At 47.4% G+C, this 12,765-nt stretch overlaps 1 protein-coding gene across 9 annotated transcripts in view; it reads left to right on the plus strand.

Moving 5' to 3' along the window:
• SLC12A3 (solute carrier family 12 member 3) overlaps window positions 1-11,434 on the plus strand; it is a 48,330-nt gene extending 36,896 nt beyond the window's left edge. For 5 of the 9 annotated variants that reach the window (XM_027977857.3, XM_042231665.2, XM_042231666.2 and 2 more), the window contains exon 26: window positions 1,630-2,781. In XM_027977857.3, coding sequence (XP_027833658.1) covers window positions 1,630-1,771 — 142 coding nt within the window. In that variant the 3' untranslated portion in view covers window positions 1,772-2,781. Of the gene's footprint in view, window positions 1-1,629; window positions 2,782-8,836 lie in introns of those variants that run through there. The other 4 variants (XM_042231667.2, XM_060397953.1, XM_060397954.1 and 1 more) reach the window with 1 other exon arrangement.
• Window positions 11,435-12,765: the final 1,331 nt, after the last annotated feature.

The raw sequence follows: 12,765 nt of genomic DNA on the forward strand, positions 1-12,765 counted from the left end.
GGGGTTGCAGTGAGCTGGGATCATGGGGATGGAAAGATCCCAAGACCCAGGGTCAAGTCCCAGCTCTGCCACTCACCAGCTGGGTCATCTCGAGCTGGTAAATAGTTATAAGTGGTGACAATACTGCTGACGTTACGAAGGGCTCACTCCACGCCAGTGTTTTTGTGCAGTACCCTTCATGAGCTGGGGCTTCTTTGGAACTCACAAGCCTGTGACAGAACCGTGTGTGTTCACTTTGGGGAAACAAAAACTGAGGCTTAGGGTCAATGAGCCTTTTGTCACAGCCACATGGCTGAGGAAGGGGCAAGCCACAACTCTAGCAGCTTCTCTGACCCAGAGCCAGCCTCTGAAGCCCAGCATTGCACAGCATCCTCCTGTCTGGCCGGTTCCCTCAGCTTTTTCCCCGGGGTAGTTTTGAGGTTCAGATGAAACAGTACCTGTGGGTGTACTTTGGGAAAACAAACAAGGATTAGGCCCACGTAACATGCCTGTGCCCCAGCTTTGTGCAACACCAGCGGGGGCAGTGTGATGCCGCCTTCCCGCAAGAGCCGCAAGCAGGGCAGTGGCGGTCATCACCAGGCGTCTTCGGAATCTCAAGGTGGTGGAAACGTTGCTTCCTGAAATAGCCATGAAAATGTGGCTGAAGAGCCTTCCCAGGGTATGTGGTTATTTGCTCAGCATAGCAATTCGGACAGGACAGTTCAGGGAGATGGCAGAGTCCTGCTCCCAAGGCCTTACATGTCTGGCAGGAGCCAGGACTAGGCCACTCAGCTGAAACGCATGAGCATATCACTTGCTCTGGCTGCAGGCAGGGGTGTGGCTGGAGAGGCGAGGCTGGCGTGATCCAAGTGGCTACAGGAGTGGGATGCGTGAACTTCACCGTGAGTCTGACTGTGTTCTCCATACAGGCGAATCAGACAAACCCCACCTGCCCACGCGTGAACAAACGTTCTAGTGGGGGGAGACAGACGACAAACAAATAAACGAGAAGAGGATTTGAGAGTGTGAAGTGTTACAAAGATAATGAAACAGGGTGACATGATAAAGAGGGGGAGATGGGATTGAAGAGGGTGATCCCAGAAGGAGATGCACTTGGGCCAAGACCCGAGGGAGGCAAGGTGAAGAGCTAGGGGCTGGCTCTGCCATCTGGATGGAAAGAATGTCATGGACCCATGGTGGATTCATGTCAATGTATGGCAAAACCAATACAGTATTGTAAAGTAAAATAAAGTAAAAATTAACAAAAAATAAAAAAAGAATGTCATGGGCCAAGGCCCCAGGGCAGGAACAAGCTGGCCTTTTATTTCAGGAGTGGAAAGGAAGCCTCTGTGACTGTAGGGGTGTGAGGGAGCCTGAGGGCAGTGGGAGGGGAGGTTGTGGAGGCTGGTGGGGCCAGGATCACGGGGGCCTCACAAGCCATGGCTTTGCTTAGAAATGCTCTGTGGGTGAACTTACATTTCAAGTCACGCTTTCAAGAAGAGCCACAGGTCATTCTTAGGGTGGCTAGGAAGAAGGAGCGCTGAAAGGGCCAACAAAGAGAGATGCTGTTCAGGAAGCAGACCAAGAGCTGGGCCACATGGGGAAGGCCCTTGCTCAATTTCCCATCTGCTGCTTCTTCCTGCCCCACAGCACCCTGCCCATAGGGAGGAAGGGGAAGTGCCCGAGCTCGCTGTACATGGCCTGGCTGGAGATGCTGTCCCAGGACCTCAGACCTCCAGTCATCCTGATCCGAGGAAACCAGGAGAACGTGCTCACCTTTTACTGCCAGTAACTTCGGGCTTGGCTGCACCTGCCCAAAGCCTGAGCGCAGGGGATGCCCACCTGTCCATGGGCACAGAAAGCATACCCTGTCACGTGTAGTATCTGATGATCTGGTGGAAGAAGTTGGTAGATTTTCAAACATCGGCTGGACCCCACTTGCATTGGACGTGTGCTCTGGGTTTTGTTTTTATGGGCTAAAGAAGTAGCAGATAGAGTTGTCCGTTCTATCTGGCGGGTCCATATCCCTTTCAAGTTTTCTTTTACTCTTGATTATAACAAATTAAGATTTCAGTCTTTGATTTGTGTACAAATTTGAGTCAGACTTCTGGATGTGTGTCTTGGCAGTTTCTACAGACCTTTCCTGGGAGCACCCCCTAAACACGCCCCCCCCTCCAATGTCAGGCGAGTGGGCCCCCCACATGCACCTGCAGCCTTTACGGGAGGAGTACAGGGCCCCTTGAGCCTCCATAATAATGCAAATTTATTTCACTGCCTCTCACTTCCTTCACTTTCAATAATGTGTCTAAACAGTTTTGGTTGGTTCTTTGGTAAACTGAGACTTTCAAACTTTTCTAGATGGCAACCCACAGTAAGAAATCTATTTGACATTAAAACTTGGAACAAATACAGTGAAACAAAAGTGTCACAAAACAATCCTTATCCTTTGCTGAGAAAGACAGAGCTCCTGGCCGAGCACTTGAAGGAGGGAGAGGGGGCTGCCTTTGAGCCACTCAGTGGACCGGGACCAACTCCCACTCCAGATTAGGCAAAGCCTTTCTAGAGCCACATGGAAAACCACTTCCTGGCAAATGGTTGCTCCCTCTTCTGACCTCAAGGAAACTCTGATCCAAGAACAGAGAATGCTTTGACTTTGGGAATTTAAATAAAACACTTCACCATGTTGGAATCTAAATTTTGAACAATGATAATAGCTTTGTTTTTAAAAAAAAACGTCTTGAGTTAACAGTGAGGTCAAAAACAATGAAATGAATAAAAAATACATTTACTCAGTCAACAGAATGTATTTGTTTTGGAACAGGCTGTTTCTCAGCTCTGCTGAGTGTTTTGGAAAAGCTAACTGTATTGTTTCTTCGACCCTGGATTAAACTTTTCTGAGCTCCCACTGGTCCCGTAGGTCATAGTGCCAGATTTCCACGTGGACGTTTACAGGGGTCACTCACTTTTCCCTTTGCTTCTCTTACATGTGCTTGGAGATGCACAAAGAACCTGTCCTCTTTATCTTTTAAAAAGTCTCCCAGGAATTTCACTCTTGCCTCAAACCAAGGGGCGGAGAGATTGAGTGGAAAGAGCCAGAGCGTGGCCACCAAGGAACCTGGATCTGAGTTTCTGTCTCCCCCCAGAACTGGCTGTGACCTCACATATGGCCCCTTACCCTCTCTGAGCCACAGTCTGAAATGAGAGACTGGGACTGAAGCAGGTGTCACCAGCCAGCTGGCCTGACCTGACTGGCTTGGCCCATGTGTTGTTTTTTAATGATGTGTGTGCTTTTTTTGGCTGTGCGGGGTCTTCGCTGCTGCGTGGGCTTCCTCTGCTTGTGGTGAGCGGGGGCTACTCTTCGCCGCAGTGCTCAGCTTCTCTTGGTGGAGGCTCCTCTTGCTGTGGCTCGAGGGCTCTAGAGCAAGGGCTCCGTGGTTGTGGCGCATGGGCTTAGTTGCTCCAAGGCATGGGAAGTCTTCCCGGATCAGGGATGGAACCTGTGTCTCCGGCACTGGCAGGCGGATTCTTAGCCACCGTATCATCAGGGAAGTTCCCACGTGTGGTTGATCAGTGTTATGGAAGTGAGGGGGACCAGGTGGGGTGGAGAACACATTCTTCAGTACCCCCACCCCCACTGTGGCCCACCACTTCTGGCCCTACTGTGTGTTCAGAGGCTGTGAAGACACGCCCCCCCCACCACACCCCAACCACCCCACCACGTCATCGCTGGGCATGTGAAGCACTGAGAGATGAAGAGACTTTGGTCCGCTGTGTGTGTGTCTGCGTCTGGATGATAAGATGCTCCACGTCAGTGAGGAGTCCAGCCTGGCACCGTGCCCGGGAAACCGCAGAGAGGTGGTCCTCAGAGCTGGAGCCCAACGCTGCCAGCAGCTACCCTGCCACCGCAGAAGGGACTCCTCACTTATCTCCCCCGGGATCTGCTCAGATAGCTCCTGACTTCCCCCCTGGCATTTCAGCCTCCAGATCATGTCCTCTTTCAGTTCCTGCCCAGACTTGTGGCTCTGATGTAAGACAGGCTCTCTGAGCTCCCCTCTCAGGCAGAGGGCTGTGGGTCTCACAAGAACATGGAAAGCCCCGTCTGGACTGAATTCCCTTTTATACACCTGCCTGGCCTCTCATGTGGCTTGGAGGGCGAGGTGGGTTTCACACGGATGAGACTAGCTGGAATGTTCCTGAACCACCAGCTGGTTGAGAGGTCCCCAAGTACATGCAAAGCAGCCAGGTTTTGCTTGTAGCCATGTATAGCTCAGGAGAGCAGAAAAAAAGAAAAAAATTACCACCCACTTGAGAAGTGTTCACAGAAACGGGGCCCAGGAAAGTCCGGCCACCGGCTTTGTTGGTAATTGCCCACTTGAAATGAGGGTCAAACTTATGACCGAAAGCTCAAGCATGACATGAGTGCCCCTGCCTGAAAGGGAGCCGTAACAAACACAGGTTCTAAAAATACCACGTGGTCTAGTGTTAAGAAAAACCACCTGGCTGGGAGGCAAAACAGCAGAGTGTCATATGGTTAAAAGACACTAAGAAAATACAAGTGTTTTCTGCTCCAGCTTATAGGAGAGTTACAAAAGAAAATGCTCTAAGGATGCAAAAGAGGGACAACAGAGAGTCAAGACTAAGGTGGAGAGTGGAGGGAACTTCCCAGGGACTATTAAGACTCCATGCTCCCAAGGCAGGGGCTCCCCGTTCAACCCCTGGCCAGGCAACTAGATCTCCCATGCTGCAACTAAGAAAAACAGATCTCACACGCTGCAACTAAAGATCCCACGTGCCACAACAAAGATCGACGGTCCCGCGTGCTGCGACTAAGACCCAGTACAGCCAAATAAATAATAAAAAGTAATAATTCCCTCCACCCTCCACTTTAGTCTTTGCGCCCTCTTTTCCCTCTTTAGAGCATTTTCTTTTGTGACTCTCCTATGTAACTCTCTTTAGTAATTCTCCAAACTAGGTATGTTTGGAGAACAAGAAATAAACCATTCTTCTTGGTTTAAGAGAGTTGTGAACTGGGAGAAAATAAGATTGAAAAGGTCTTCAAGTGCAAGGCCCCCATGGGGAAGCTGAGGAGCTCAGAACTGATTCAGAGGCACTAGGGAGCCACTGAGGGTGAAGGGGCAGCCTGAGCCTGAGGAAGTTTGGCCAGACAGGAGATGGAGGAGGCTGGGGGAGAAAAGGCAGGGTGCCCAGAGAGGAGGATATGCAGAACTGCCAAGGCAAGCCAGCAAGCCTCAGCACTCTTGAGAGTGACAAAGGGCAGGGGAAAGAGGAGGAAGAAATGGCATCTTCCCGAACTGGGAATGGCCTGGATGTATGTGTAGATGGAACAGGGCCCCAGAAGTTGAGCCTGGGCAGCTGTAAGAACAAACTATGTCACATGGAGGCTGAGGGATCAGGCTTCCTGCTGGAGGAAATGAGCAAGTAGGTGGGTTTGGTTTCGGATACTTAAAGTATGGAGACACCCCAAGGGTCAGAAATGTGGTCCTGGAGCTCAGGAAGAGCTCATGGTGTCCACTGTTTCAGCCTGACACTCTGAAAGCGGAGATCACAAGTAGATTCGGGAGTCATACTCATGAACAGGAACTCCAAGCCATAGCTTGAGTGAGATCACCAAGAAAGAGTGCAGTGAATGGAGAGGGCTAGAGGCTGGACCTCGGAAGGGCTCCATTTAGGGGCAGGAAGAAGAGGCAGCCGACAAAGCAGCCTAGGAAAGATCATTAGTAGGGGAGTATTAGTCATGAAAAAGGAACAGAATAATGCCACTTGCAGCAACCTAGCGATTGTCACACTGAGCGAAGTAAGTCAGACACAGAAAGACAAATGTTATATGCATATGATATCACTTATAAATGGAATCTTTTTTTAAAAAAGGTACAGATGAACTTCCAAAACAGAAGTAGAGTCACAAGCGTAGAAAACAAACTCATCGTTACTGGAGGATAAAGAGGGGCAGGGTAAATTGAGAGAATGAGATTAACATATACATACCCATATATACATATATATATATATTAGATAACAAATAAGAGCCTACTGTATAGCACAGGGAACTCTACCCAATACTCTGTCATGGCCTATATGGGGAAAAATATCTTTAAAGAAAAAGAGTGGATACATGGATACATATACAAGTATGACTGATCCACTTTGCTGCACATCTGAAGCTAACACAACATTGTAAATCAACTAAACTCCAATGAAAGTTTTTCAGAAAAGACCATTGGTGGGGCAGGAGGAAAACCCGGGTAACCAAGGGCCTCAGAAGACGCCAGGGTCCAAGAAGCACAGAATTGTCGGCTCTCTCGTTACCCAGTTGGCAGATGTAAAGTCACTGCTGAATTGTGGTTCTGGGCATCACTGGGAGCCTTAGAATAATTCAGTGAGGTGGTGGGCCAGAGACCCCAGACAGAGGAACAGTCGGTGGAGGGGGAAGGAAAGCAGCAGATATACATATAGACCTGTGCTTTAGTGACCCAGCAATGGGGAGGAAAACAACAATATGGTGAGGAAAAATAAGCTGGACCTTGGAGGAGAAACAGAGATTGTTGTTGTCTTAGGGGGTGTGTCAGTCAGGATAATGCTAGATTCTGCTTCAGTCATAAATTACCCTCAAAATGTTAGCAGCTTATATGATAAAGATCCATTTCTCTCTTGCAAATATTCCTATGCTGGGTAAACCCTCTTGTCCACCTCAAGTCCCAGTGATTATCCCCATCTTGGGAGGCAACCACTTCAGCCAGTAGCTTCCAACTCACTGAGGAAGGGGAAAAGAGAGCAGGAGGGCCGTGCACTGGCTTTCCAATGCTTCTGCTCAGAAGTGACCTGTTGCTTCCACTCAAAGTCCATGAGCCAAATAAAGCACATGGCACCACCTTGCTGCAAGAGTGCTGGAAAACTGGGAGGACCATAGAAGTATTCATTGGGCTATAAATGTCTCTGTCATGGGTGGGAATGAGAAAGAGAAATATAGGTCAGAGGGGAAGGATTTAACATGCAAGCAAGAGAGTAATTGATGAAAAGGTAGTAATGGAGAATCAACAAAATGTGGGGGGAATTTTGCCAAGCAGCACAGAAGGCATTTGAGCAAACTCTGGGAAATGGTGAAGGAGAGAAGCCTGGTGTGCTGCAGTCCATGGGTCGCAAAGAGTTGGACATGACATGCGAAGAGTTGAACAACAAGGAAGGCATAGCTAATGTCTGCCATCTCAAGGGTGCAAAATTCCCAGGACACCTGCCCTTGTGCCAGTCTCTGCCAAGGCTCCTAAGCACCAGGTCATAAAGCAAATGTGCAGAATGAATAATCAGGGACATGTTCTCCACTGATGGGATGGGCCAAGCAAGAAGGATGGAAGGTCAAAGTACGAAAAATCCAAGGAAAATGACCAAAGTACATGAGCTCTGAAGTGGATGGAGAGACTGGAAGTGAGCCACAAGATTTGAGAACACTTGAGAGGCTGGTAGCAGGAGGACAAAAAAGACGCTCAGGGGGAGTGGGAGAGACAGATGGGGAAGACTACAGGGGAGTTTGCGGTCAGTATGTGTGCATTTCAACGTGCATTCTGCGGGCGGTGTTGGAGCAAAATCTAGGGTGTCTGTCGTTTGACTGTGAGCTCTGTGAAGGTGGCAATTGACATGAACCTTGTAGTCACTGGGTGGCAGGAAGACCTTGAGGACCAGAGCAGCTGGAGGGTATTCATGGCATGTTTACTGGCTGGCACGGGGGTATTTGAATATCTTAACCACTGAGATGGCTGAGTGAGTGCTCTTCAGCCCTGATGGTGACCACATCTGACTCATCTTTGCTTCCCAGCACCCAACACAGAGCTTAGCACAGAGAGGGCACTCAATAAATGCTTGGCAAGTGAATGAATGGATGGATGGATCATGTACAATGGGCAGTGGGAACACAGTAGAGCAGAGATTAGTGGAAGTGAATGAAAGGGAGTGTGATCGGGAAGCTAGAACCATTACGATGGGCAAAGGACGGGACTTCCCTGTTGGTCCAGTGGTTACGACTCCACCCTCCCAATGCAGGAGACCTGGGTTTGATCCCTGGTCAGGGAACTAAGATCTCACATGCCATGCAGCCAAAAAAAAAAAAAAAAAAAAAGAGAGAGAGAGAGAGAAATGAGCAAAGGATGTAAAGGAACTTTGTAACCTTGGAAGAGACTTCTAGACATCAAAGGACTGTAATTGCAGTCAGGTAAGCCTTGTCAGGAGAAGAGAGAAGCTGCTAAGATGCACACCAGCTTAGAAGAAGCTCTGGGGAGGGGAAGACAGGAGAAGGGCTGCCTTCAATGGGAAATGTTCAAAAGTCTTGTCTTAGAGAAAGGTAGGGTTGGTTAACGTGAGGAGGTTTTAGGAACTGGGGCAAGGTGCATGGGGAGAGAGCCAGAGCTTGTTTATAAAGAACCAGACCCACAGGTAAAATCTTGCTGACCTGAGTGATTGACTTAGGCCTGGGGCAGGAAAAGCTGACCAGACCAGGAGAGAGATAAGCAGTTAGAGGAATGAACAGAGATGTTTGTTATGGGCTGGGAAAGGAGAAGCCCAGAGTTCAGTGGGAGGGCCGAGCAAGAAAATTCATGGAGGAGAGTAGTAAGTCCCACCATTATAACAAGAACACTGCTATCTCTGTGATCTTATACATCTTTGCTTAAGTGCTAGATCTAGTCTGAAACCAGCTTGGGGAAGCTGGAGGTTTTGCTAGAGAAAAAAGAAAGAGACTAACACACAGTCGAAATTCTACTTGGAGTATAGGAAAGATTTTTTTATTTATGAAAAGGCACTATAAAACTTAAGATGAATAAACCCTGTTTTTTTCTTTTTCTTTTTAAAGCAAAATGCCGAACTACAATCAGAATATTTAGAAGAGGGCTGGACTGGTGGCTGTGATGAGGAACCGTGGGCTTCTGACATTGCCTGGACCCCAGAGTCCAGCCATGATCCTGCCCGGGATGCAGGCCTGGAGGGCAGGGCCTACCTGAGTGCTGTTTGCCCAGAAGCCAAACCCAAGCAGCCAGGAGGGTCGTGAACCTGGAGCTGCTGTGAATATTCATGGACAAGTTTTTGTTTAAATTCCTGATTTCAGCTACTTTGGATATGTCCCTAGGAATGGAATTGCTGGGTCATATGAAAATTCTCTGTTTAGCTTATCAAGTAAATTAACCCCAGGTACATTTTTAAACCTTGTGAAATCTCAGATTAGCTTCCCTGATACCTCAGTTGGTAAAGAATTCACCTGCAATGCAGGAGACCCCAATTCATTCCTGGGTCGGGAAGATCCACTGGAGAAGGGAAAGACTGCCCACTCCAGCATTCTTGGACTTCCCTTGTGGCTCAGCTGGTAAAGAATCTGCCTGCCATGTGGGAGACCTGGGTTTTATTCTGGTCTAGAGAATTCCATGGACTGTAGAGTCCATGGGATCACAAAGAGTCGGACTCGACTGGGCAACTTTCACTTTCATGCAGTTAGCCAGGCTTCCCAGGTGGCACTAGTGGTAAAGAACCCGCCTGCCAATTCAGGAGAGATGAGACTTGGGTTCCATCCCTAGGTTGGGAAGATTGCCCTGGAGGAGGGCATAGCAAGTCACTCCAGTATTTGTCTGGAGAACCTCATGGACAGAGGAGCCTGGCAGGCTAGAGTCAGTCCATAGCGTCACAAAGAGACGGACACAACTGAAGCAACTTAGCAGGCATACACGCAACCAAGTTATTTAAACTCCCCGTGCCTCAGTTTCCCTAGCTGTGAGATAGCAATAACAAAAGCATCCTACTTCATAACGTTGCTGTAAGGATCAAATGCAAAGTTCTGGAAGCCATGTGTCTGGCACCTGGTAAGCACTCCCCTGTGTTAGCCGTTAGCTCTATTCATGAACCCATCTTTGTTCCCAAGCCTCTTTCCCTCCTGCCTTATTTCTGCTATGTCTTTTTTCCCCCATCGTTTTTCACATTTCCTTTTTAACTCTATCCTAGCGCTGATCTACGTTTTCTCTTGAATGAAACACTCAGGCCTCCAGACCCCAAGTCTCTTCTCAAACCCAGCCTTCCTCGTGATGCGGATCCATATGTGATTTGGTCATGTGCCTTCTGCTCCTCAAAACCCTTACTGCCCACAGAATAAAACCAACTCTCAAGGATGAGCATACAGTCTTCCCTGAGCTGGTCCCAAGAATTCCTTCCAGTCTTACCTCTTGCTGACATCATCATCATTATTATTTTAAAATAAACTCTGGGGAAATTCCCTGGTGGCTGCCACTGATTTTCACAAGGACTGTATAATTTTATGCTCCTACCAGTCACGTATGAGAGTTCTGATTGCTCCATATTTTTTCAATACTTGGTATTGTAAGAGTCTTCACTTAAAAAAAAAAAGTTTTTTGGATGATTCAGTTTCACAATCAGTCTTAGAAACCTGTAGACTGGACTAGTTGCAGTTCCCTGAATATTATTAGCTAATATTAACTGAGCACTTGCTAAGTGTCTGGCTCTTTTCCAAGATCTTTATCAATGTTATATCATTTAAATATCACAACAACTCTGTGAAAGAGACACTATGATTCTATTTTACAGATGGGGACAGTTAGGTACAGGGAGGCTGAATAACTTGCCTAAGGTCACATAGCTCATAAGCGACGTAAGTTGGGTTTGAAATAGGCACTTTGGCTCTTCATCCATCAGTTGAACCACTGACTTTTACTTGCCCATACAAATTGTGTATAAATCCCCTATTGGGCTTAATCAGTAATTGCTGACATTATATTTTTAAAATCTTTATTTATGATTTCGCTGTGTCAGGTCTTAACTGCGCCATGTAGAATCTTTCCCTGAGCATGAATTCTCTAGCTGTGCCATGCAGACTCAACAGCTGTGGCACAGGGCCCTAGCAGGTTCCTAAGGCTTCGCTGCTCCACAGCGTGTGGGATCTTAGTTCTCCTAGCTGTGATCTAACCCACGTCCCATACATTGCAAGGCAGATTCTTAACTACTGGACCGCGAGGGACGTCCCTGTCATCATTATTTTTACTCAAATCCCACTCATCCTTCAAAATTCAGGTCAAATTCCTCCTCTTCTATCCAGGTTTCTGTCTCCCCCTCTCCTTCTTCCTCTGTGTAATCCCTCAGTGTAACATAAGTCCTTCAGCAATGTATGAGACTTTTGGGTTGACTTTTATTCTGTTTTTGCACTGTCTTATCATGCTCATTATATTTGTAAGGTCATTGAGATTAGGGCCACTTCATGTTTATCTTTCTAGTCCCAGCATGTTGACCTGAATTTAATGTTTTTATAAATACGGTTGCCCCTCTGTATCCACGGGTTCCACATCCACCAATTCAACCAACCACGGATGGAAAATATTCTGAAGAAAAAAGTTCCAAAAAGCAAAACTTCATTTGCTGCCACTCTGGCAACTATTTACATAGCATTTAAACTGTATTTACAGTTATTTACATAGCATTTACATTGTATTTGGTATCATAAGTAATCTAGATATGATTCAAAGTATATTGAGAGAATGGGACTTCCCTGGTGGTACAGTGGTTAAGACTCCAAATTTTGCAGGCTGCATCCCTGGTCAGGAACTATGTGCCTCGTGGCCAAAAGGTTTTTAAAAATATATATATGGGAGGATGTTGCATTGGTTATATGCAAATACTACACCATTTTATAGAAGAGACTTGAGCAGCGAAGGATTTTTCTATGGGGTGGAGGATGTCCTAGACCCAATCCTCCATGCATATGAGGAGAAATTCTGTGCTACAGGCAGAATCACAGAAGTCCTTTACAAGTTGTTGTCTCGGAGAGATAACTCAACAGGGAATCAAGAAATCCGCTTGCCTTTTCCCTAGGGAAAAACACACCCCTTTACTTTCTTACTACTGAGTGAAAATGGATGTGCTGTTTTAAGGGGACCTGCTTCTTGTCACTGTAGGCTACAGGAAACCATGTTACGTGGCATCATTAATTACCCAATGAAGCTGTTATCTTCTGCCTGGCTGCCTCCTCCAAGGCCTCTGCTTGTCTTATCTGGCCTGGCCTCCCTGGTCAGCTTCTCGCTAGTTGCAAGACTACCAGATCATAATCAGTCATTTTTTCCATCCTGATGTATGAAAAACAGGGCCAGCTACATAATTTGCGAGACCGGGTGAAAAACGAAAATGCAGGACTCCTTGTTCAAAATTTATTCAGTATTTTCAGAAGGACATTAAACCAAGAGTAGGGCCCAAAGATGTCACACCAGTGAAGCCTGTCTGGACGAAAAAGGGACTGAGCCCTTCTCAGCTGACAAAAACCAATCACAGAAAGGTCAGCATGGGGCCAACAATCTCCAAAGCCTTCCACTTCCCTTCTTGGTACAAAGACTGCTAAAATGGAAACCACCTCTGTTCTGTGTTACATTAAGGTTGATTGTTATGCATTGAACAACATCCTCCAACTTTAGCGCAGTTGGTAAAGAATCCACATGCAATGCAGGAGACCCCGGTTCAATTCCTGGGTCAGGAAGATCTGCTGAAAAGGGACAGGCTAACGGCAACCCACTGCAGTACTCTTGCCTAGAAAATCCCATGGACGGAGGAGCCTGGTGCAGGCTACTGTCCATGGGGTCGCAGAGTCGGACACCACTGAGCGACTTCACTTTCAGTTTCACCCACTCCAGTACTCTTGGGCTTCCTTTGTGGCTCAGCTGGTAAAGAATCTGCCTGCAGTGTGGGAAACCTGGGTTCGATCCCTGGACTAGGAAGATGCCCTGGAGAAGAGAAAGGCTA

This window comes from Ovis aries, chromosome 14, assembly GCF_016772045.2.
Source record: "Ovis aries strain OAR_USU_Benz2616 breed Rambouillet chromosome 14, ARS-UI_Ramb_v3.0, whole genome shotgun sequence".
Lineage (NCBI taxonomy): Eukaryota > Metazoa > Chordata > Mammalia > Artiodactyla > Bovidae > Ovis > Ovis aries.